Here is a 26100-nt window from a genome sequence, read left to right on the forward strand (position 1 = left end):
GTATATATCGTTGTATACCCATTGAAGTGAACTATAATGTATAAAATGTTTATTTATAATAAATGCCCTTCTTTTGAACTTGTAAAGAATCTTGAAAAAAGTTTCTATAAAAATATCAAGCAGCACAACTGTTTTCAATAGGTGCATTTCCATTACAGATTTGCGCAAAACTTTGGCGATATTTTATAAATGTCGATAAAAAAGTATTGCGAAATGACGGCGTTTCCATTAACCAATGTTATGCGACATAATAAGAAATATTTCTGATATGCTGAGCAACAAATCAGCAAATCAGAAAGATTTCGGAAGGATCATGTGGGGTAAGTAGAAAGCAGTTAATTGTTAAATTGCAATAACATTTCACAAAATTTGATCAAATATATGCAGTCTTGGTGAGTATAAAAAACGTTTAAAGGGTTTACGGACCCCAAACGTATGAATGGGCTATTTTTTATTAATTAATTTATTTTTGAAGGCTTTAAATTAAAACCGTACATTGATATCTAAACCTGAATGTTGTTGAAAAACTTTTTTATTTGTCACAGACATTACAATTGTCCTAAAGACAACGTGACACGACACAGAAGAACATGAAAAACACACAGCGGCAAAGCTCACACACTAGGCATTGTACAATGTCTTATGCCTCCTATATGCCACTGTTAATGTAACACGGGAAACTCATAGGGAACACTAGAGAACATTTTAACTTATCAATGCCCTAGATATATTTAGAGATTTAACTAAGTATAAATCTCTAACAATAATAATAACAGTGAGTAATACTTTCAACATTAAGGTAGTTTTAGGTAGTAATGTGGATCGCTCTACCAATGCTGACTACTCTCAAATGCTGTATAATATATCGAACGGATTAAAATAACAGCCACTTTAGACATTTCACAACATTTACACATTTATATCCATGTTTTCATGTGGGACATAGAGACCGGAACAAAGAAAACACTTAGACATACCTTGAAAGTAATTATAAAAACAGCAGCGCTAATAAAATAACATTATCTGAAAGCTGCAGGTAAATTCATGTCATTTGTGCAAGAATAATCTTTGCAGTTGTCACACAATACAATCTTATATAGAATAGAATATATATTATCTTCTCTGTGCGTATTTCTAACCTGTAAGAGCACAGCTGATAACTGCTCTACGAATTCTGTTTTTCCCCCATTGATTATTATTTATTAGTTTTTGCTTTTTTATGTCCAGCTTGTATTTACCATCTACTCATTAGAAGCAGAAGCATCCCAGCTGTTTTGATTGCTCACCACTGTTTCTTTGTGATGGAAGTTCATCCATAATGCCACTGATATCTCCCTAATCATGGGAAAACACAAGTATGGCCTTTTTTTTTTAAATAACTAAGTCCAAGGCACACAATAGCTCCTCCCCCTGTAGCAGGTGCTGCTGCCCAGTCACAGGTGCATTTACCTCACAGTCGTAACGGGTAAGCTGGGGGAGGGGCATCATTATGGCTCCACCCTCTGATCTGCTCAATAACCTACTCGCAACATCTGTGTAAAAAACAGAGAAAGAGTAATTAGTCACTGTACAACCATAAAAACACAACTGATCTCCCAATATTCACAAAGGTTTCACACACTGACTTGTGGTCTCCATGGTGACATACCAGATGGCAGCAACAGTATCGTGGCATGAGGAAGCCCTTCTGATGATGAAGCATCTGATTTTCTGATCCTTTTCTCTGGAAAATCATTCACCACCTGCAGCACAGAACCCTGGGAGAAAACACCATCAACAGTCACTCATAAACTCTCCTTGCACACATGAATAAAATATAACAATCATTTAGGCCTACTATTAATTGTAGATAAGTGTATTTATTTGTCTGAATGTCTGATTTAAACACCCGAATGGGGTTTACTTTGCTATAATGCCCAGCTGACTGCACATTATTCTGCTTAGAACATGATTTATTACCAAACAAATAAACATGTGGACACTAATGTACGACTCCTGTCCATCAATTAACACCTTGTGAGGCAAAAAGCTGTGTGTTTGTAATAAGCAAATCTATCATTAAGCCGTCTTAACTTTAAACTGTTCCTTCTGGTGAAAATATCAGTCCATAATCCATATTAACACTTCCTTAAGTGAAAAAGCCTATGTCGTGCAGTCCTCTCACATCAAAATCCACCAACATATTTGTTTAGAACTGTTTTGGATTGTTTTTACTTGTAAATAGTGTTTGATCTGTGCATATATCTCTCCAGACAACTTTTTCACTGATGAAAGCAATTTTATGCATAGAGGAGGTAATTTAGCTGGAAGTGACCGTTTGAAGTTAAAACGTCCTGATGGATTTTATTTCTTACAAACATGCAGCTTTTCACTTCATAAGATGTTAATTGATGGACTGGAGTCGTGTGAATTAAAGGATTAGTTCACTTCCAGAATAAAGATTTCCTGATATTTTACTCACCCCCATGTCATCCAAGATGTTCATGTCTTTCTGTCTTCAGTTGAAAAGAAATTAAGGTTTTTGAGGAAAACATTCCAGGACTTTTCTTCATATAATGGACTTCAATGGTGGCCAATGGGCTGAAGGTCCAAATTGCAGTTTCAATGCAGCTTCAAAGGGCTCTACATGATCCCAGCCGAGGAATAAGGGTCTTATCTAGCTAAACGATCTGTCATTTTCTAAACGGGTTGAAGGTCCAAATTGCAGCTTCAAAGGATTCTACACGATCCCAGCCGAGGAATAAGGGTCTTATCTAGCTAAACGATCTGTCATTTTCTAAAAAAATGTAAATGTATATACTTTTTAACCACAAATGCTTGTCGATGCGCGTCCACAAATTCACACATTACATAATCACGCTGGAAAGGTCACGCACGGTTAGCTCTTCGTCTGTGTACTCCGGTTCAAAAAGGTAGGGTAGGGCGAAAAACTCATTTTCTCCTCCAACTTCAAAATCGTCCTACATCGTTGTTTTACTTTTTTTGTAAAGGGCATTTGACTTTCTTTGCACTTTCGCTTTTTAAACACTGGGTCGGTACTTCCGCTACGTCACGCGTGACCTTTCCAATGTGACTATGTAATGTGTGAAGTCGAGCTAGTGCAAGATGAGCATTTGTGGTTAAAAAAGTATATAATTTTTTTTTTAAATGACCAATCGTTTCACTAGATAAGACCCTTATTCCTTGGCTGGGATCATGTAGAGCCCTTTGAAGCTGCATTGAAACTGCAATTTGGACCTTCAGCCCATTGGCCACCATTGAAGTCCATTATATGAAGAAAAGTCCTGGAATGTTTTCCTCAAAAACCTTAATTTCTTTGCAACTGAAAAAAGAAAGACATGAACATCTTGGATTACATGGGGGTGAGTAAATTATCAGGAAATATTTATTCTGGAAGTGAACTAATCATTTAATTGTGAATCATTGTGATGTTTTCATCAGCTGTTTGGACTGTCATTCTGACAGAATCCATTCACTGCAGAGGATCCATTACATCCAGCAAGTGATGTAATGCTAAACTTCTCCAAATCTGTTCTGATGAAAAAAAAAAAAAACTCATCTAGATTTTGGATGAACTGAGGGTGAGTAAATTCTCAGCAAATTTTCATTTCAGATGTAATGAGGTCATGAGGTGTATGTTTAAAGAGTATTTTACAATGGCGAGGTTCTGCCAATCACAATCAAGGAACTATCTGTTTTATAAACAAAGATAGGACATTGAAGTGAATGACCACTCAGAATCAAGTATTCCAGAGAGGTATGCATTAATACACACTAAAGTTCAGGCATACCAGCCTTATTGCTTCAGACAAAGGTATGGTCTCCAGTTTCCTCTTGAGTAGCTTTGGGTTTGTCTGACATTTAGAAGAAATATCACTGTCTTGAATAATTTCTCTAGAGAGTTACAGAAAGAAACAGGAAGAGAGACAGAAAGAGGAAGGCAACAGAAAACAGATTGTTCTTCAATAACTGTATTTATTTGTTCATCTGTTAAGCGTTTGTTTGCAGCACAAATCTGATCAACAAAGTGTGTCTCTCTGTAGATGAAGTCTCACCTGCTGTTGCCCTGCTTTGTGGTTCTAATGTTCTGTGGAATGGTGTCACAGGACACTAAGTCTAGAGGGGCTGCTGGGAGAGCAGGGGCAGTTTGTGTGCTGCTGGAGGGGGTCAGTTCAAGCACTGAACCTGGGCTGGAACACATCGACTCGGCTGGAGAAACAGTCCGCAGCTGGAAATCATCATCCATGGGAATGTATGGAGCTAACATCTCCAGATCCAAACCCACTCCCTAAAAATTCATCATAAGTAACAGCACTAAATGAACACATAAAGGTGCAGTACATTTTTATTTTATGTTGGTTGTTATGTTTCTCATGGACTTACAGTATATACTGACATCTGTGTGGATGCAGAAAGTTTGAACTTCATTTTAAGTCATCTACCTGTGTATTAAAGGGTGTTTTGGCCTCGATATCCATGGAAAATAGTCTTTCCACATGATCTGGTTTTAACTGGTCACTTAATTCTGAATCCACAAGGAGATCAACCTGAACATGAACAAACAACCAATCCAAAGTCACATTAAATATGCACTCTTTATAAAGAGTAAACTAGAAAAAGCATATCAAAACATTTGTAAGGTATGAGGAAATGCACTGTAATTTTTGACTAGATTCGACCTGGGATCTGGAAGAATCAGGAGCCAAAGATTGTGGGAAGGGGAAGTCGTCAGGTTGTAGATGGGCTGTGGAGGCATCATCATCATTTAGGGAGGAGTAGGGAGGAGAGAGGGGTGAGAGGGGTAGCAGGGCACTTGAAGAGGGCAACATAACATCATTGTAGAGAGGAATTTCTGTCAACACAGAGATTGCAGAGTCTGCAAGAAATTAACATAATGACATTAAAATCCTCCGTACTTTCTTATAAATAGTCAAAATATATATACAATTCATATATTAATTAATTGTGAGCCATTCACATTAATAATGTTTATACTGCTTAATACTGTTTAGTTATTGTTTTAAGAACAGTGAGTGATAGCATTATACAGAAAGGCAAGAGTCTGTAACTGTAGTTTAATCAAAACCAATCCTTTTTTCTAGAAGATGTTTAATGTTGGAGGTCAAACATTAGGATCATCAGGATGAACCTCTTTCTTGATTCATTATTTGATTATGCTGCCAAAAAGTAGGATATTTTTTATATAAAATCGGCTTAAAATTGTAAAATAAACACTTTTGATGCAACTTGCTTTAATGATGAAATGCTGGGAGGTCACATAACAACAATGTAGCATATGACTGTTTGCCTAAATTGAAATATTGCTGCATACTGTATCCATTTATTTTGCAACACTGAAGTAAGCTATTATCTGTGAATGTGAGAGACTTCTGTTTCATTAGCCACTATATGTAACATTTTTTTTTTGGAAAAATAACAAGGTGCACTAAACTGTAAAACTACTATAATAAATTAAAATATTATCATAACAAATACCATTTTACAATATCAATTAGCATAATGGGCTGATTTTGTATAGATAAAATATGAAAAGACACAGAATTTACTGCAGGCTGAAATTGTGTGAATGGCCCTGAAACGTCCATAATTGATGGTCTCATGTCAAGAACAACTAATAAATCTGATTTAGATAAGTCATTGTGGCGTTCAAACCTGTGCTGGTGATATCCAGTGTGAGGACAGGGTCTACTACAGTCAGTGCCTCTGGCTTCCCCTTCAGGCTGTCGTGTAGCTCCTCTCTCACACACTCTTCATTCTTCTCATCCTTTGCCTTTGCCTCCTCTTTCAACTCTGCCACAGTCACTTCAGTCCCGAGTGACTCCTCATGGTGTTCTTCCTGTTCCTGTTTTATTTTTGTGCTGTTGGTTTGTTGAAGGGACAGGATTTGTTTGGGCTGTTCAATGCCACTGCAGAGTAAGAAAGGATGAAAATAATGCCACTTATACAAACAAGCACATATTGGTATTTAGGTCGACACACGCATTTTAATGCACACTTAGTGTGTGAAGTCCCACCTGAGGATGTAGTTAACACAGACCACACACTGTGGCTGGGAGTTTTTACTGTTATAGATCACAGTGGCTTGAGTCTCTGCCCAAGCAAACCCTCCTGCTTTAGCCAGCAGCCGGTACTGTCCAGTACATACTTGTCCCTTCACAAACACTGCAAAGAGAGAAATATATAAAGCATTATGATACATCTTCATTTAGATTTATGTAAGTGAACTGCATTTATATGACCTTACAGTTGTGGTGTGCTTTGGTCATGTGGTCAGAATCCAGCGCGTGATAGTATTCATACACAGAATGGTGCAACAGATCCACTGGATCAAAACCCAACAGCTCTGTGATCCTGCAAACACACACAAGTTCTGTGATGCTGCGCTTTTCACAAGTTACCACTAGATGGCGAAGAAATCCAGGCCATAAGTCCGGATATTCAGTCCACAGACTCTCTCAGTATCTGAACATGCATACTTCCTTACTAAATATTATGTCCAAATATTTATTAGTCCTGAAAGAGTAGGCAAAATGCCCAGATGACCTGAAATTTTGCTATAAATTTGATTGCATCATATAATAATTGCTGTTAATAGTGTTCATCGTCTCTTTGATTACGTGTTTAATTGATTTTTCCGTACATTTCTGCCATATGTACATTAACTGACAGTCACCACTGAAGTGTTCATCGTCTCTTTGATTACGTGTTTAATTGATTTTTCCATACATTTCTGCCATATGTACATAAACTGACAGTCACCACTGATAAGCTACTACTAAATATTGTAGAAACTTAATTTTCTGTAAAGTTGCTTTGCAACGATTTGTATCGTAAAAAGCACTATACAAATAAACTTGAATTGAACTGAACCCACTTCACATGATTCTGAAGATTCTGAGGCAAGTTCTTCACTGAATATAGTACAAACTAAATTTAACAGAATTTTCGTTTTGTTATTATTTTTTATTATTTCTAGTTTGAAATAATGACATTATTCATAATTATTTTATTCTACAGAGTCTTAGTTTTTACAAGTAATAAATACACACAAAATCTTTTTTTTTTTTAAAGGTTTATACATCTGATAATACTGATAATAATCTGCAGAAAAAAAGACATGCTGTAAACTTAATAGAATGTAAATATTTTCAAAATAATATTTTAAATAGCTTTAGGTTTAATACAGACACAAGGAAAGCTTTAGAAATAAATACAATAATGTAAATAATATAATATAAAAATATATACACTACCTTTCAATAGTTTGGGGTCAGTAAGATTTTTTTATGTTTTTAAAGTCTCTTATGCAATACACAATACACAGCACAATACAATAAAAACTGTAATATTGTGAAAATTTTTTACAATATATAAGATAACTGTTTTCAGTTGTAATATATATTTAAAATGTAAAGTTGACTTTTCAGCAGCCATTACTTCAATGTCACATGATCCTTTAAGAAATCATTCTACTATGTTGTTTCGTTGGAAACTATGAAACACTTTCTTTCCGACACCAAACTATTGAAAGGTAGTGAATATATTTTTATAATATATTATTTACATTATTGCATTTATTTTTAAAGCTTTCATTTTCACTGTATTAAATCTAAAACTATTTAAAATAATATTTTGAAAATATTTACATGAATAGAAAGTTCAAAAGAACAGAATTTAGGAGTCTTTGGTTCTTACGTCATTTAATTTCTTTCAAACAATTTCTTAATTTCTTACTGAGCCTAAACATTTGGACTACAGAGCATAAAAATAATTAATTTGAGAAATTTTGGCTTTATATTTCATGCTTAGTATTTTTCTCACAAAGGTTGTGTGTATATATATATATATATATATATATACAGTGGGTACGGAAAGTATTCAGACCCCCTTAAATTTTTCACTCTTTGTTATATTGCAGCCATTTGCTAAAATCATTTAAGTTATTTTTTTTTCCTCATTAATGTACACACAGCACCCCATATTGACAGAAAAACACAGAATTGTTGACATCTTTGCAGATTTATTAAAAAAGAAAAACTGAAATATCAAATGGTCCTAAGTATTCAGACCCTTTGCTCAGTATTTAGTAGAAGCACCCTTTTGATCCAATACAGCCATGAGTCTTTTTGGGAAAAATGCAACAAGTTTTTCACACCTGGAATTGGGGATCCTCTGCCATTCCTCCTTGCAAATCCTCTCCAGTTCTGTCAGGTTGGATGGTAAACGTTGCTGGACAGCCATTTTTAGGTCTCTCCAGAGATGCTCAATTGGGTTTAAGTCAGGGCTCTGGCTGGGCCATTCAAGAACAGTCACAGAGTTGTTGTGAAGCCACTCCTTCGTTATTTTAGCTGTGTGCTTAGGGTCATTGTCTTATTGGAAGGTAAACCTTCGGCCCAGTCTGAAGTCCTGAGCACTCTGGAGAAGGTTTTCGCCCAGGATATCCCTGTACTTGGCCGCATTCAACTTTCCCTCGATTGCAACCAGTCGTCCTGTCCCTGCAGCTGAAAAACACCCCCACAGCATGATGCTGCCACCACCATGCTTCACTGTTGGGACTGTATTGGACAGGTGCCTGGTTTTCTCCACACATACCGCTTAGAATTAAGGCCAAAAAGTTCTATCTTGGTCTCATCAGACCAGAGAATCTTATCAAATGGCTGCAATATAACAAAGAGTGAAAAATTTAAGGGGGTCTGAATACTTTCCGTACCCACTGTATATATATATATATAAAAATAAAAAGCTGCCGTTATATTTTAGGAAGAGGAAGATCATCATATTTGGGGGCATATTTGGCCATGGCATCAAAAAGTAAAAAATACCATAGATCTATGCAATGAACTTCAGACATTTTAAGTATGACTTAAAGTGTCCACCCTATAAAAAATGTTGCTCAGATGTTAGAGTCAGATGTTGCTGCCGTCAGCATATAAGCACTGAATTTTGTGCTGAGCGGGGCAGATGTTATTGTACAGCACTCAGATGTGCTGGGACTTTACCTCTCATCGCAATAGGTGAAGCGCATATCTAAAGTGTGGCGGCTGAGAAATGTTCTAGAATCCAGAGGAGCCTCAATGTTCGCTGGGTGGGGAATAGACTCACAGATGAGCACCAGGTACGCTGAACACACATTTTTTTCCTGACACACACCCTTCTTGATGCCATCTGTTGTGTGGATATGGCCCGAACAGCGCAGCACCTGTCAGAAAGAGAGGCTGATAGGGATAAATATGGATCCAGTTTCACTGTGTAGATGCTTTCAGAGTGACGTGCAGTCACATGGTCAAAAGTGAAGCACAAGTAAGGGGTGGTACCTTCCAGGAGGCAGATTTGACATTGACAGTGCGCCCTCTGCTTGTCAGTGTACATTTCATCCTCAACAGAAAACTTCTGTTTGTGTGCTGCTCCTTCGCTTTCTTAGACAGACCTAAATGTGGGAAAAGGGAGAGAGATGAGCGTGAGTGATCATGATTGTGACTGAGACAGAGAAAGAAAAAGAGAGAATATTACCAGTCCTGTGTGCCAGCATTTCTCTGAGCTCCTCATGGTCACATGGATGAGTATACTCAAACACACTGTATCCAGTAAGGTCGATCTACAGGGGAAAAAATGGTTTAATACACATGAATCATGTTATTATTCAAATTTCTATGACCTGGATACATATCCATAGCCACATTAGTGATTCAATTTGACATCAGACAGTTTGCATTTTACAATGAAATGTAATAACTGATTACAACTGCTACAATAATACCCAATGTATTAGCACCCAATGTGTACAATTACTACAATAACACCCAATTTCTTACCCAAAATATTATTATTAAGCCTGCAATTGTAAAACCTGGCGTATTGTTTTACTTTTACTGTCCAAACTATTCAAACCGTTACTCATGCACTACTGTTCAAAAGTTTGGAGTCAGTAAGATTTAAAAAAAGAAAAAATGCTTTTATTCAGCAAGGACATATTAAATTGACCAAAAGTGACAGCAAAGATACTTTCTATTCATCAACGAATCCTGAAAAAAAAAGTATCACGGTTTTCATTAAAATATTACACAGCATAACTGTTTTCAATATTGATAGTAATAAGAAATGTTTTTCGAGTACCAAATCAGCATATTAAAATGATTTCTGAAGGATATATATGTCAAACTGAATTGAGCCAAACTGTAACCAAATTTCAGATTTTCATAATGTTGTTGATGCATTGTAACATTCATAACAATGATCATAATCAAATCTAATTATTGTCAGTTCATGTTTTGAAACTAGCACAAAAAAAAGACTTTCAATGTGAGTTGGAAGTCACCTGAGGAAGGCCCAGACACTTGCTGACACTCTCTGACAGGTAGACGATGTCGCCATCAGCAGAAAGAACCATGAGAAACCCGTCCAGAGCTTTGAGATATGAACTGTTCCACTGAGAGTCTAATTCAGACTCCACGTCCAGTACATCTAAAGAGAGATAAGAACGAACACATGCTGTCAGTAACAAACACAGCAGACCTACCAAATGAAACTCGCCTAACATTTGTCCCATCTCTCTCACCTGTGTTCAGTAGTTTACGCAGGCGCAGGTAACTGAGTGCGAGTCTCATGACCGATGCTTTATCCAGGTTAGAGGTGACACTGTGGGGGAGGGGCAGTTCTCTGGCCAGTTCATAAAACACCTCTGACTCTTTTCCTCTCCGACAACGCGCCGCATCTCTGGATTTCTCCTTCCTTCGCTCTGAACTCACCCTATAATGAACACATACACAAATATAATCCATAATAAGGAGCTGTGCTGTCAATGCCTTCAGCAATACACACCTGTACGCTATGAAAAACCCATCATAGAGGTTTAAAATGCACACATAATTTTCACAGTGTATAAGCCAGCTGCAAACATTAAGCAAAGGTGCAGTCGAGCAAGCAAACTCAGAATGCTGAAAAAATATTGACAACATGAGATGATATTACATTCTAGGGCTTCTGTTTTGGATAAACAATAAACAAACAATAATGTATTATAATGTGTGAATCTGTATTGTGGAGTGCTGTGTAATTTTGTGTTATGTAGGATCAATCAGGGCAGTTCTCCTAAACTGAAGACAGTCGCCTTATTAACAGAGACTCGATGGAGACACGGCAGGCAAAACCACTTTCACACACAAAGATCCTACTGTACAGTTCCTGGCATCATGATGTTTGCTGTGAGCTGTCCTCAGGGCAAATATGGAAAACCAAGAGCTCATAAAACATCCGTGGACAAGACTAGTCAGAGATGTCAACACTGTTTAATTAATTCTGCTTGATTTATATTTCCACTCTGTCTCTTTCTCCAGATTTGAATCATGAGAAGCCACAATTCACATTGTCAAATCATTCAAAAATTAGACATATATATGATATATATGTCTAATTTTTGAATGATTTGACGATGTAAATTGTGGCTTCTCATATTCAATATATATAATATATCCCTGATCCCTGTTGAAAAAAACTGCATATACTGGTTAGGTATGTTTTGAAGCATGACAGCTGGTTTGAGCTGGTTTAAGCTGGTCCTAAGCTGGTTATGAGCTGGTTTAAGATAGTCATGTGCTGGTCCTAAGCTGGTCCCGGAGCTAGTTGCTTAGGACCAGCACATAACCAGCTAAGGACCAGCTTAAACCAGCTTCAACAGATGCACATGAGAAAAGTGAAAAGCATATTTTTATTCTAAAAACTTTTTTTGCCATCAGTTTTCTACACGGCAGGTAAAATTATTTTACTGCCACTAAAATGTTTACAATTATCTACAGTAGATCTAATTTGTGGTGGTATTTATCAATGACTCTGTCTGCAGGTTACATCATTACGCCAGTAGGTGGCAACAAGTGATTGTGTTTATGAGTCAGTCACTGAGGTGCGGTTTGCACTGCAGGAAAATGTGGCCCAAATCCAATTTTTTTTGCTCATATGTGACTCAGATCTTTCCGTTTCATAACAGTGTGAACAGCACAAACCAAATGCAATATGATCTTTTTTTATTCTGATTTGTGCCACTTTCATATGTGGTCACAAATCTGTTTTGCAATGTGACCGCAGTCTGAACGGTCAAAACGGAACTCATGCGACTTTTACGTCACTCTAGATCGATATTCGTCATAATTCCACGCTGACAGGAGTCACTTCAATGATTTTACATACATACCAGTAATTACTTGATCAGTAAATATGACAGAAAGTTGCGGAGGCAGTCAGTAAAGAGAGAAGAGGTGTTGTTTTACTGTGTATTACAGTGACAGCTCTATAAAAAGCTAAACTCACAGGGTCGTACCATAAATTAGGGATGCACCGATACCACTTTTTCCAGTACTCGCCCGATACCGATACTTTTATTTTTGGTACTTGCCGATACAGAGTACCGATACCGATCTTTTTATTGCATTTGTAAATTTTTAAAATATTGGGTACAGAAACCAAAAGAGTATGTATAATGTTAGTTGGTTAACTTCATTTATCAAATAGATACAGTCAAACCAAAATTTATTCAGACACCTTCAACATTTCTCACATTATCACAGTTTATTCGCTATAGTTTAGAAAATGGTAATAAAATATGACAAGAACTCAGAGTTAAACTGTCAGAACAAATTCAGCTTGATAATGTCAGATAACTTTGATAGAAAGGTATGTAATAGATTACAATCAACCAAAAAATATTCAGACAGCTGTTAGTATGACAGTATTTACACAACTAGCAATACTTAGTCGGGCAACCCTTAGCCTTAATGACAGCCTGTAGTTTCCTGGGCATGCTGTCACCCAGGTTCATGCAAACCTGAACTTCATTTTTTTTTTTTCCAGACTCGGTCTGAATAATTTTTGGTCCCAAATTTGTATTAGTTTTACTATTAGTCCACTGTATGAAGAATTTTTGGGTATAATTTGTCACGGTTTACTTTATTTTGCTATACTCACTTGCACCCACTAGTAAAAAAAAATATCAAAAATTATATCAGGACTCTGAATAATTTTTGGTTTGACTGTATATCCTTCGGTTATTTTCACACTTAATTATGCCCATTAAAATGTATTTTACAAATGTTTGTTACTTTCACTGTTCATTTTTTTGCTCTATGGTACATCATCTTTAATTTAATAGCATTAGAGCTGCTCCATTGCAGCGGCTTAGTGCTGTAATCACACGCTTTGCTGTAATAATGCAGGGAACCAGTCGTTATAAATCTCCTGTGATATTTTCAGAAATAGAAGTGGCGTTTTTTTCATCTGAAACGTGCTGCGATTTATATTCCAAAGCCACTCATATAATGCAGAAACACTCAAGCAAGCAAAACACGCGCAACGCGTGCACGTAATTGTACTGGTGCAGAATGAGAGGGACAAGCCTAGCGCATTTTACACTGGCTGCTAGATTCACTTTCGCCAGAAAGTCGTGTATGCCTAAGGTTGAAAATAAATGATGTTTATAGTGAATGCCCCTATAAATGGTCTTATTTTTACGATTTAGTTTTAATCCAAATGATGCGTCTGCTAAGTGAGTGAACATCAGATCACACAACAGAAGTGTGCACGCTCTCTCTCTCTCCCTATCGTTAAGTAACTTGTGCATTGTTTTACTTACTTGTCTTTGACATATCCGACCGAACTATAAACTTTCCAATGATGTCTGTGAGAAACGCTGTGGTATCGGCGTTTGGTATGGGGCATTTTAACGAGTACGAGTACAGGAGTTCAGTATCGGTGCATCCCTACCATAAATATTTTAAAACTTGCTCTCTTACTCCTCATCTTCGTCCTCCTTAGTGCCTGCTCACAAATTTGCTGGCTTACACGGCACATCAGCTTATAAATGAACGTTTATGCTTACTTCAGTGGTCTCCGTGTTTACTTCCGTATGACAGTGTGCCTCATGTTATCTTGTTATCATTCTATTGCGCATGCGGTTCAGTTCAGGACGTCATTCATTCACACTCGAATCTGATATTGGCCACATTTAAAAATGATAATGTGAACAGTCATACAAAAAAATCGAATCTGACCAATAAATCGTAGGCCTAAATTGAGCACTAATGCTTGCAGTGTGAACGTAGCCTGACTCATTCATTCAACCGATTTATTCAGGGAGGACACAAGTGACTGTCTTTATGAGCGAGTCATTGAACCAATCACTCAACCGATTTGTTCAAAATACTGTTTCATTCAGGAACAAAAGTGACTGGCTATTAAAGGTGCAAATATGAAATAAAAATGCCTTAGTTTTTTTTTTTATCCAGTAAAGATCCAATACTTTTCAAAAACGTTCTTTTGTTTTATCTATCAAGCATTTTACATTTTATGTTATTAAAATCAAAAATCACACTACATTACTAACTACATTAAACATTAACATTAAATATTAAATAAAATAATTAAATGATAAATTAAATAATAATAAAAGTAAATTATTTCTCAGCTTTATGGATATTTGTAAAACTGCATATAATGTGCAACAAAATAATCTGGAATGGGAAAATGCATAATTAATTTATGAATTTTTATATTATATTACATTTGAAATGTAATTCATTCACAATTCTTCAATAGTAAAGTACATCCCTACAACTTTATTTTATTTTATTTTATTCTATTCCTATTCTATCTATAGCACACCTGTACATACAATTTATTATTTTTTTGTGGTTTATATTTATGCATGTGTATTTTATTCACATCTTATTTTTATTATCTGTGTGTTGTTGTTGTCTCCGTGTACTGGAAGCTTGTGACACTATAACAAATTCCTTGTATGTGCAAACATACTTGGCAATAAAGCTCTTTCTGATTCTGATTCTGATTCTGATTCTAATTCAACCTGTCCACTTACTTACTCACTGGACTTTTTTTTTTTTAAACATTTCAATGGCCCCTTGTTATACATACTTTTTTTCTAGATTCAGTTGTTTGCAGACATTCTACAATATAATTGTTCATATTAGTGTTGTCCGTCTGCAAGTGGACAAAAAAGTGAGTTTTGCAGTGTGTGTGTGTGTGTGTGTGTGTGTGTGTGTGTGTGTGCGTATTTTCTGTCTTTCTCTTGGGTCCCTCATGAGACAAGACACAGCTATACATTAGAGAATGTAAAGCTTACACACAAACACACACTCTTGAACTCTGAGAGCTCACTTTGAGGTCTGTACGCTGATACAGTGCAGTTAGAGCGTCTGGATGCTGGCCAGCCTATTGCCCCGAAAGCGAATGCTAGAGAAACCACTTAGTCGTCTCACCCCTCTTCCTGTCTGATTCTCTGAATCACTCCACCTGTTTGAGCATTATCTGCAAATGTTGTTTCAGATGCAACAGAACAGTGAAGACAAAAAAGACATTAGTCATGTGCTGACAAACACACAAGAGCTTCCAGTCGCTCCGCTGTCCATTTCCCATTCAACACACTAATTACAAATATACAATGAAACAAATGTAGATTCATTGAGGTCCTATTTTTGTGTATGTACTTGAGATGTAGTAAACATGTTTAGCACAAAAGAGTACACAATTGAAACCCTATTACTAATCCGTTTCCATCATTAGCATATCTGAGTAACCTTCACACTACAATGACCTTGACTACATGGTAGCCATGCTTCATAGCAACATTATGCAGGCTCCTGGTGTAGGTTAGTGTGTGTGATCTTGTCAGTATTAGTTAGTGATCAATAATAGAGTTTTTTGTTTCAGATTATATTGCATGTATATATCAGCCAACTTTGGATATTTGATAGTGCATGCTTATTTCCCATATTTTAACATTTTAACATAAAATATTTTAACAAAATATCACCATCTACTACTCACTTAAAAGTGATTCTTTAATAAGTGTTAAATGTAATCTTTAGTAAATCTCAAAATCAATATCCAATTTCCATACTGTACATTCTAATGTTGCCATGCATTTAAATCAGTTGATTTTAGTTTTTAGCATTTTATTCTTTATTTAAACAAAATAGTAACACATTTTAATACTGTAATAGGTTATTGGAAAAAATATATAAACTTATTGTATATTTAAAGGGGTCATATGATGCTGCTAAAAAGAACATTATTTTGTGTATTTGGTGTAATGAAATGTATTTATACGGTTTAAAGTTAAAAAAACACATTATTTTCCACATACTGTACATTATTGTTTCTCCTCTATGCCCCGTAAAATCAGTGTATCCCTATAGTGTTCATCATTGAAAGAGCAACAGTGGACACCTTTTTTATGATCTGTCAAAATCTTTGACCTAAACTCTGAAAGGTTCTGATATACTGTAGGACGTCTTAAGTAGTTCTGTAGATTACTGTAAATTACAATACAGCCACTCTGTAGGAAATTACAGATGCTGTTTTGAGATAATACAAAGTCCCACAAAAACACAACAGTAGCACAGTGGGAAAATGAGCTAACCACAAACCCCTGCTGAGAGAACATTAAAACATCACACAAAGCATTGTGTAGTATAATAGACGACAAAGAGCCCCAAGAGAAGTTGCTGAACACTTTGCAATAAGGTTCAATTTGTTAACATTAGTTAATGCATTAGCTAAAATGTTTAACCTTGAATAGCTGAACATTTCATGAAATTGAAATGTTAAAAATGTATTAGTAGTGAAATTAACATGAACCAAAATGAATAAATGCTGTAGAATTACAGTACATACCATTATAGGTCATGATTCCTTATGCATTTAACTAATGTTACAGAACTGACACTTGACACACCATATGAGCACACAGGTAAGCTTTGAGACAGGCTGTTTTGAACTAAAATGATGCCTAAGGTATCTAATATATGAAAAAGCAGTTACCATCTGAATTCTGATATAATATTCCAGAAGTCGTCTCAGATGTGCTGAGTCAGACTGTGGAGAGCAGACAGACGGAGCCTTTAGCATGATCACAGGCCCCTCTGTGAGACGAGCTGTGTCCCTCAGCATGTTTTACTAATAATGATCCAATAAGCTTTCTGTCAGTCAACCTGCACTGTTTTCTCTCCTTCTGACCAGTACAAACTGCTTCCTGCAGGGGACTACGTGATTCATTATTTATAACACACACACATAAGGCACGCTTACTATGGTCTAAATATTTTACCAAGGACAGTGCATACATACTTGCAGGAAAACATCTCTGTTTAATGCATCTCCACTACATTTGCAACCTCAACCATTAGTATGAACAATGTTGGTGTTTATAACCAGTTTTAAGAGAGTATCATGTTTAATACTCTCTTTCTGAACATCTTTACAGCATGAGCAGAAACGCTCTCTGTGCGTACGAGTAAGTTGTGTGTTTAACAGGACACAATATAGGATCATGCTGGCTTTTGAATAGAATCTAGGTTAATGCCATTATCCTATCTTTTAAAGCTCTCATGCAACATTTAGAGCTTCTTGGCATCCTTTGGATACGTTATTAAACATTTGAGGAGCGTCCAATAACCACAGACCTGTTAATTAAATCCATACGAAAAAAATGTCTTCCATTAGAGGACCAGTTACAGGAACCATGACAAGATGGCAAGCAGGACATTATTCAAGCAAAGGTCAACATTCTTCATCAGCTGTCTGATAATAAAGTCTTTTCTATTTACGAATTCTGTTTCTAAGAGGATGAATGGCTGGTTTGATAAGTGCAGAAGCAGCCTAACCTTTCTCAGCTTCGTTTTACACCCCTGCGAATGACAGCAGCGACAGGCCACAAGTTGATAGCACACAGGGGACCTTTACCATAGAGCCAAGAGGAGAGGTGTCAGCTGATCCAGAGCAAAACACTACAGTTGGCTTTCAGAGGAGAGCACAGAAACACCAAAGATCTAACCTTCATGTGTTTGACTTTGCACATTTAAAAATGGGTGACACAATACAATTTACATGTGTTACAAAGTCATTTTAAATGTAAATCATGAATAGTGCTATAACAATATAACATTCATTTCATATTTAATTTTAACAAAACAAGTCACTTGTAATTCAACACTGAATGTAATTCATTCAACTATTAAAATTAATTATATAAACATGAACAGCCTACTGTACTGTAAAGTGCATTGAATATCACAGCAAGAACCCAAACTAACCCATTTGAAAATAGGGTGCAAAAAATCTGTTCTTTATTTCAAATGTTGGCTCTTGAATAGGTTTAAGCACTTAGCCCCGCTTTTAATTAAATGGCACTAGGCTGTATCTTCCAGCAAGGCTCCTGGGTGATTTTTAAAGGAAAAGATGATCAATCAAACCCACTATGGAGGTTCAACGGTTTCATCAGAAATCCTTCGGCACTCGGCATGTGCAATAAATCTTCTTGGACAAATCCAGACTCAGATCTATTTTGGACCAAAAATGTGAATGGTGTGAAAAAGAGTTCAGTTCTCTAGCCTTTAAAGAAGGCCATTATCTTATCAGTGTCAGTGATGGGAAGTCGTTTTGAAAACGGATTCATTCAGCAATTCCTTTACGTTATGACATGGTTATATCACCGCTTGGTCCCTAGACATCCATAAAACATGTTCCAGGAAGGCCATGTATTGCTGTTTATTTATGTCTCCAGTTTGTTGAAGCCATGATTCAGCTCATTAAAAAACAGTTACTTAAAACCTAAAAATTATCTGCATTTTCATTAAGGGCGATTTATTAAAACTGACTTGTACGTGTGTTGATAAACTGTCATACAATCTAGTCATATTTCAGGTAGCCTACTGTACACTCTAAAAAAAGACGGTTATTTAAAGGTTCTTTACATGTAGTAATGGTTTTATTTAGAACCATAGCATTCTGAAGAACCCTTTCATGCTGAAATGTTTTTTTGTGTTACAGTTTAGGGTTCTTTATTCCCGCCCTTTTGTTTTTCAAATCTGTAACTGACAAAGCTCATCATTACTGATTTTCTGGAGTTCAGTGATCCAACTACAGACTGTCAACACCCTCTCATCAGGTAAATGATTTCATTCTAAAAATTAAAATACAAATTTAACTTTAAAAATGTAACTGGCTTCATATTGTAAGATTTTTTAAATTATTACTTGGGTTTATGTATAAACATACCCAGTCACAATAAATATTAAAACTATTCCATGACTTTATATCACTTTTTTTTTTTAAGATTGTGAAGGGCTCACATACTGTCCATTTTTGCTTTTGGCCTTCATAAACATAATTGATTTTTCACAAACACATGGACACGCTGCAACTCTAAACATACTAATATTCATGAAAAACTATCATTAAAAGTTTTATTTATAACACCAATAAGGTCGTATATAGCATTTTCAAAGCATGGTTCCATATGGAACCCTATAAAAAGGGTTCTATTTAGCACTAAAAAGGGTTCTGCTATTGTTACAAGCCGAAGAACCATTTTTCTTAAGAGTGTACTTTTTATTTCTGCTATTCGGCTACTGAAGTTAAAGTTGGGCCATAAGCCAAATCCTCAGTTCACTCTACAAGTTTCTACTCAGCTCACTCACTGAATCAGATCAAATGTCTAAAAAGACCGTTCTCACTGGAGTGAGGCAGCTTCATGCATGGCTCGACAACAGCTTGTTCGATTCAGTCTGAACGAATCATTCAGACCGGTTTTGTGAAGCGGTTCGACTGATTCATTGAAAAAATCTGTTATTCCAGGAACCTCAGCGCGTAACAATGTTCTATAACAATGTTGTTTTTTCTATAAATCTTCCGTTTCTACAGTCCGTTTTAAAGCACAAATCTTGCAAAGCCTGCAAATATGTGAAATAAATACACTTGTCGCGGTTTCATTCATACGGAGGTATGAATTATAAATGTAGGCTAACAACAGGTTATAAGGGGGAAATTGAGAGACTATTGACAGCAACTACAAGCAATAAAGGAGAAACAAGAGTTAATGAAACAATATTAATGCCAACACAAGCGCATATCTAACGTAAACACAGAAAGTGATGCGTGTTTACCTTTTTTTCCCAGGTGCGACTGAATCCATGGTCAAACGGGACCCCAACACAAAAAACCTTTGCAAAACCCCTCGTTCGTTCAAATGATAGTAAATCCTGAGTGTGTTTTAGAATACGTCCGGCTGGAGTTCCAGTGTTCGTTGGATAAAGTTGAATGAAGTTAAAGTGATGCTTCGCCTTTTCTCTCTCGCTTTCTCCGCATCGGTCTGACGCCTGACGGTTCGCTTGGGCGCGAGGTCACATGCCTCAGAGTGGTCGGGAACGCGCGAAGGTGTTCCTTTGAGGATATTTTTGGCACGTGAGCCAGTAATGGCCATTATACGCTCCCGAAGAAGCTACCCTGCGCTCGCCGCTGTTGGATGTGCTTACAGATAATTGGATGTTGAGCATTTATGAGGTCACGTTTTCAACAAATAGCCTACATCAAGACAAGTGCCTACACACTATACACAGAAGGACTTTATAATAGTGAACATAGTTTAAGCGAGAACATCATATTCCGTTTACTTCAATTAACTAATATAATTCAAAGAGTCACTTTCACATTATTTACCATTTTGTTCAATCCTTTTGATGGCAGAAGTGGCTATCAGCAAGTTGGCACCATATTTTATAGTAGCCTACATAGTATTTAGTACAAATACAGGCAAACTATATTATATCCTCCTGAGAACCATAAAAAACGTTTTGTGAATTTTTTTTTATGTCAGTGCATTGGTTGGAGCAAAGAAACAAATGGAGAAAAAGCATTTTTGAAAAAAGAAATCTTATTCATATTTTATTCTATGTCCTTTGTAGAGAATGGCAGGACTAAGTTATTAAAAAAATAAATAGACATGAAAAGGCATGTATAGGCAAAATAAAACAAAAAATATTCCCATTCTATAAAATGTATCTATACATTGCATCTAATTTGCATATCAATGTGTTCTTGTGGCAAACCATAATGAAAAAAAGAAATGTTATAATGGGAGTAATAACTTGGCAATATTTTCATAAGAATATCTCATATTTCATAGGAATATTGATCTATAATTTATTTCCCAATTGACTTGTTGTGTTTCCCCAAAATGCTTGATTAACATGCCATTTGTCCTGGTGTCCTCTACAGAAGACATGTATGAACATCATCCCGTTTCAATAAAAAGTCATATTCCTATTTGAATACCCGATTACATTTTTCTGAGATGTTTTTTATACGACAAACAATTTGAAAATGAGTCCAATTTAAATGATAAAATATTATCATATTTCCCTAAGAGTGCTAAATTTTATAATTCTGTCAATATCGGTCATTTTTAAAGACCAAGGAGAAGGTGTGTTTATGATGAAACATCCAAACATTTGATATCTCTAAAAAGCCCTGACTGTGCTCTGTACAGGACAATGCAGACATGTAGTTAGTCTCAAAGAAATTCACTATAATATAATGTCCTCTACAGAGGACAAAAGTCTATGCCTGGGTCCCAGGAGGATATGGTAGACATGCACTATGCTTACCATGGTAATTTTTGTTAAATTACCATGGTAAAAGAGTTTTCAGTGTTGTATCTGATTATTCAAATTTTATCAATGACATGCAATAACTATAAAAGGTCTCTTTCTTTTCCCATATTGAAAGAGGCATGTCAACAAACATTTTCCAGCCCAGAAAATTCTTGAAGGATGTTCTTTTTCCCAAATTCCAGCCCCGTGACCAAGACGAGACATGCACACCAGCATAAACCCTGTGTCTCATCCTTTTCCACACAACCCAATGGAAAAACCTGAGAACATGTCCCTGAAACCAGCCACAACACTTGCTTTCCTCTGTAACAATCATTAAGAGTACACGTGATGACTATTTAAACATCTGTATTCTTAAAAAAACTCTGTCCTTTTGTAAACACTGCCTTTTCGGAATAAATGATGTATTAAAACTTTTCCAACCCGATCTCAAAACATATTTTATCAGGTGACAGTTTGAAGGAAGTCATACAATGTGATTTGTATGGATTTTTTATAAAGAAGGTCCACCCCTAAACCATCAGTGGTTGTTTGTTAAAGATTGCACGAATTCATACAAATTAACCACCGCTGTAATTTAAAATAGTTCTGAATAGCCATAAGAGTCTGTTGACTTCTCACTGTAATGTTTTGAAAATCAAAATTTCAGGTTTGGAGTGAGTTTCCTATTGGAATCCAGTGAATATTGAGGGGAGAACAAACAAGGCTAAATGAGTTCAAGCCTATGCTCCATCTCCACTGTGTCCTTGAGGGAAACATTTGCTCCCGCGTAGTTTGCGGCTCAGGGACTGTTCCTGCCAGGTCTATTATACATTGTGTTTGGATGAAAGGGTCTCAGCGAAATTACATTTTCAATTTATTAGCATTGCCGCTTCTGGATTGCAGTAAAGAACTGTGATGTTGGTGTATATGAATGAGGAAAGCAGATGGACACGTGCCAATTCTAATCTGCAGTAATCTCCTTCATCCACCTGTTCAGAGATGATCTCTCCATCCCTCAGCAGTGGCTTGAATGTACACAAAGGGACTTTGAAGGGAGGGATCAGAGAAACATGCAAAGATCCTTTGCGTAGCATTTCGTTGATGCAGTACAATGAACATCAAGCTATAAAAATGTACACACACACATGCATGTATTATTGCTCTGTCAAGCCTCATTAAGCAATAAAGGAAAGCGTAAAAGCTCTGGCCTAAAGGTGAAGCACTGTTTGAACACACACTTGAAGCACACTTGAGTGTATATATGATACATTTGAAGATGTCTTGATGTCTTTTTTTTTCCCCACGGGGAATTCTGATCTAATCATACAACCCTTCATTTATCAAGACAGAAATCAATACAATAAACAAAATCGGTCCAAGATGAGCTGAAGTGGTGCTAAAACTGAAATGGATTTTCTGCATCCAATAAAGGGTATCCGTACGGGCAGAAGAGAAATCAATAAAATGTAATTATGGCCCACTGGACCTGGGAATGGCTGGAAACTGATCTGTCACCAAGGCCTTTAAGAGACGCATTACAGAGGGCTAATTTTATAAGAGTTGAAACACAAGCATGGAGGAAAGCAGTCTGTCGCCAATACACACAACTGACAAATACATTTGGGCCATGCAGTGTGTCAGCTTGTTTGGGTTGCCTATGTTGACATGCATTCTAAGCCAAGATGTTGCATGCATGTTTATGTTTATTTTTAAGAAAACAATTGCCATGACAACTATATATATAAATATCTAAATTAATGTTACACAACTATTTAAATGTTTTTTTTCTTCTTTTTGGTGGTGGGGGGGAGGGATGCAGTACATTCGTAAGACAGACGTAAGTGCCATTATGTACTGAAGCTTTGGAAACAAAATCAACGGTTCAAAAACATGAATATAAAATTGAAGAGAGCAATGCTATGCATTTTGCCGCCTTCTCCTGCGCCATCCTTACTAAGCAAAGTCCAGCGGGGGCAGGGGGAGGGGGGAGCAATCGAACTCGAGTTTGGACCAAGTGTGAAAGCACCCCAAAAGTCTGGCTTCATTATTAAGCAATACAACCTAATAAAGAAACCCTCAAATGTGCCATATTTGTCATTTGAAAATATGTAATATATGAAATAGGGCTGTCAGCATGAGCAGTCAAGCAAGACATACAAACACACAAATTGCATTGCATATTGGACTGAGGGGAAAAGAAAAAAAAAGCCACACAGGGAACAAAACAATCTCACAGCATGAATGCTCTGATATGAAGAGATCAGCCATCTAAGACCAGTGCCTTTTCTGGGAAGAGGACCATCACCGGCATCCACAATGAATAGGTGTATACACAGGACCACAGTACAAGAGATGTGTATGGCAAAATATGGAGAGATGTTAAAATATGAATAAAAGAATGATATTAAGCAAGAGACCGAGAATAATTGTGGTAACTGGCATTGAAGGATCAGGAAACTCCTCTGTGTATAGACCGTTATAAGGTGTCATCCAAGAACCACAAGAGAGTGTCTTTGACCATACAAGGATTTCCATGTCCGCTACCCCCACATTGCCAAAAGACTGTAAATGTCTCTAAGCGCATAAGATTGCGCTCTGTGTTTGTTGGTCTTCAGGGTTGTAGTCTCCCACAGGAAAGTGGGCTGCTGATGTTGATTCTCCAGGAAAACCTCCACTAGTGTAATTGGGGCTGGGCCAGACTTGTAAGGACAAGTTGCTCAATGGGATCTCCCATGACATCTCCAAAGTTTTTCTCACTCAACACCAAAGATCTGTTGCTAATCTTATTTGCCTCCATTCATCAGATGTAAGCATGATATGGCAAATATCAATAGCCCAGTCTTGTAGGTTTTTTTTTTTTTTTACTGAAACTAGCATAGAGAGAATCACTGATTTTAGTGGGTTCTATTGGCTTTTGTTGTCGCACCACTGGCATCCAACATAGACATGGTGGGAACGCAACCCGATCTCATGAGAAAACTGTAACTATTTTGACACCAATTTGGCAAAATGTAACAAACTGCCATGAGAGCGTGGAAAAACATGTGAAAATCTTGTTTAGGTGTTTTTTTTCAGCAAGGAATACTATAAACTCTATGTATTTGATAGTAATTACAAACTTAACTTGCATACTCCTACAGACACAAAATTAATAATGGGAAATCAGTGCCAAATACGCACAGGCACAAAAGCATACACCAACAGATATATCACACTGCTCAGACTGAGAAGATCCAAATAAACACCATTAAAGAATGATGAGGATGAGGAAGAAGAATCACTGGCCTCAATATAAAGAATTGAAACTGGTCAACATCTCACCTGGGTGTGTTAGCCTTTAACCCCTCAGAACAACAGAGGGGGGACGGCTTTTGACGAAGTCACAGACAGAAAAGGTCTAAATGCAGAGAACACAATACTGCAACCTTTATCAACAATAAAATTCATCGAAAGATGCCAGAGTTTAATCATGGTTGAAATTCAGACCTGAAATGTAATAAACAAACGGCACAGATGTACACAGAAATGTCTTAAAATATTGTACAAAACTAGCGTCTCCATTTAAAAAACATTCTCATGAGTCTGATTTTCCTGGTTCCTTGACAGCAGAATGATTCTGACAGAATTAGTGATGTTTCTGCATGACGTTTGGCTGTGTTGGACACAGCAAGTGCAGAGGATCAAATCAAGTTTCCTAAACATCTGGATATGAACACTGTTAAATCAGCTACAGTAGATATGGAACAGACAAGTTCATCTATTGATCAAATTTGAGTAAACTGCTGTCTTCCACGATGGAGTCTCATGGAGATCTTTGCATTTCACTCATGATGTGTCTGACACAAAGACAATTACACTATTGTTTTAAAGCATAAGCGTAGGCCAGAAGAATCTTATAGCTTAGGCACAGACCAAAAAGCTAGGCCATCGAAATGCACAACCCGTTTCAATACACCGATATTCAAATGTTTCTTTAGACTGCTCCTGAAAGTTTCCATTGTCACAATTCATTTGGTTCTACCACATCACGTAATCCTCCCGCATTCTGTTCCTTCATGGCATCACATGTTTCTTCCGCTCTGCTTTGCAAATCTGAAACCACTTTCAACAGTTCAGGGGAGGTAAAGGAGAAGTTATGGAACTCGTCCTGATTGATGGATGGGATGATGGAGTCATCGATGGGCTTAATATATAATTATATACATACAGACTTATTTATTTAACATATATTTTTAAACTCACAATTCTGGGCTTGAAAGGTGGTTCAAGCTCTCGCTGGTTAAGTCTGTCCCAGTCAATACCAGTAAAAAATGGGTGACTGGTTACAGCGGTCTCTCCACCCTCTGCTGCCACACAACCCAGACGACGGGATGGATTCTTTGTCAGAAACTGAGAAAAATAAAACCAAAACATGATGTCATGCATATGTCTGTCAAACATTCATCTACTTTTACACGCAGAAAACTAATACACACCATATATATATCAGTTTACATTACTTCAAAAGTTATGGAATCCTGATTGATGGATGGGATGATGGAGTCATCGATGGGCGTAAGAGTAGGATCCTCTTGGGTGAAGTCTGGATCAAAGTTATTCACATCTTCTGCAGTTTTCTAGATTTTAGGTTTGTAAAACAATTATA

The 26100-nt window shown here is 36.7% G+C and overlaps 2 protein-coding genes across 3 annotated transcripts in view; both read right to left on the reverse strand.

Annotated features, from left to right (window-relative positions):
* Positions 1 to 609: 609 nt before the first annotated feature.
* Positions 610 to 20168, reverse strand: hif1aa (hypoxia inducible factor 1 subunit alpha a). 2 transcript variants are annotated; one of them, XM_016574519.1, is made up of 15 exons: positions 19968 to 20168; positions 10577 to 10767; positions 10337 to 10482; positions 9532 to 9616; positions 9336 to 9448; positions 9021 to 9220; positions 6266 to 6372; positions 6036 to 6183; positions 5674 to 5927; positions 4680 to 4876; positions 4443 to 4547; positions 4056 to 4288; positions 3792 to 3894; positions 1649 to 1757; positions 610 to 1532 (listed from the first exon to the last, which is right to left on the reverse strand). In XM_016574519.1, exons 1-15 carry the CDS (start codon positions 19994 to 19996, stop codon positions 1372 to 1374), a joined length of 2181 nt encoding a protein of 726 aa, XP_016430005.1. In that variant the 5' UTR covers positions 19997 to 20168; the 3' UTR covers positions 610 to 1371. The 2 variants fall into 2 exon arrangements, with proteins under 2 accessions (XP_016430005.1, XP_016430004.1); XM_016574518.1 differs by lacking the exon at positions 19968 to 20168 and having other exon boundaries at positions 10577 to 10851.
* Positions 20169 to 24500: 4332 nt separating this feature from the next.
* The window catches only part of LOC107757130 (protein kinase C eta type-like), an 18411-nt gene continuing 16811 nt past the window's right edge, over positions 24501 to 26100 (reverse strand). The window contains exons 14-15 of the mRNA XM_016574520.1: positions 25970 to 26071; positions 24501 to 25599 (exon numbers count right to left, since the gene is read on the reverse strand). Coding sequence (XP_016430006.1) covers positions 25456 to 25599; positions 25970 to 26071 — 246 coding nt within the window. The 3' untranslated portion in view covers positions 24501 to 25455. The remainder of the gene's footprint in view (positions 25600 to 25969; positions 26072 to 26100) is intronic.

The sequence above is a fragment of the Sinocyclocheilus rhinocerous genome, unplaced genomic scaffold, assembly GCF_001515625.1.
Source record: "Sinocyclocheilus rhinocerous isolate Xijiao unplaced genomic scaffold, SAMN03320098_v1.1 scaffold503, whole genome shotgun sequence".
Taxonomy (NCBI): Eukaryota; Metazoa; Chordata; class Actinopteri; order Cypriniformes; family Cyprinidae; genus Sinocyclocheilus; species Sinocyclocheilus rhinocerous.

Bases quoted from the DNA above. Each gene is read 5' to 3' on its own strand.
- hif1aa (XM_016574518.1), bottom strand. From the start codon at position 10,799: ATGGATTATATTTGTGTATGTGTTCATTATAGGGTGAGTTCAGAGCGA. The intron at 10,483-10,576 runs GTGAGAGAGATG...ATCTCTCTTTAG, and splicing joins GCGTAAACTACTGAACACAG to ATGTACTGGACGTGGAGTCT. The intron at 9,617-10,336 runs GTGACTTCCAAC...TTTCCCCTGTAG, and splicing joins AGTGTCTGGGCCTTCCTCAG to ATCGACCTTACTGGATACAG.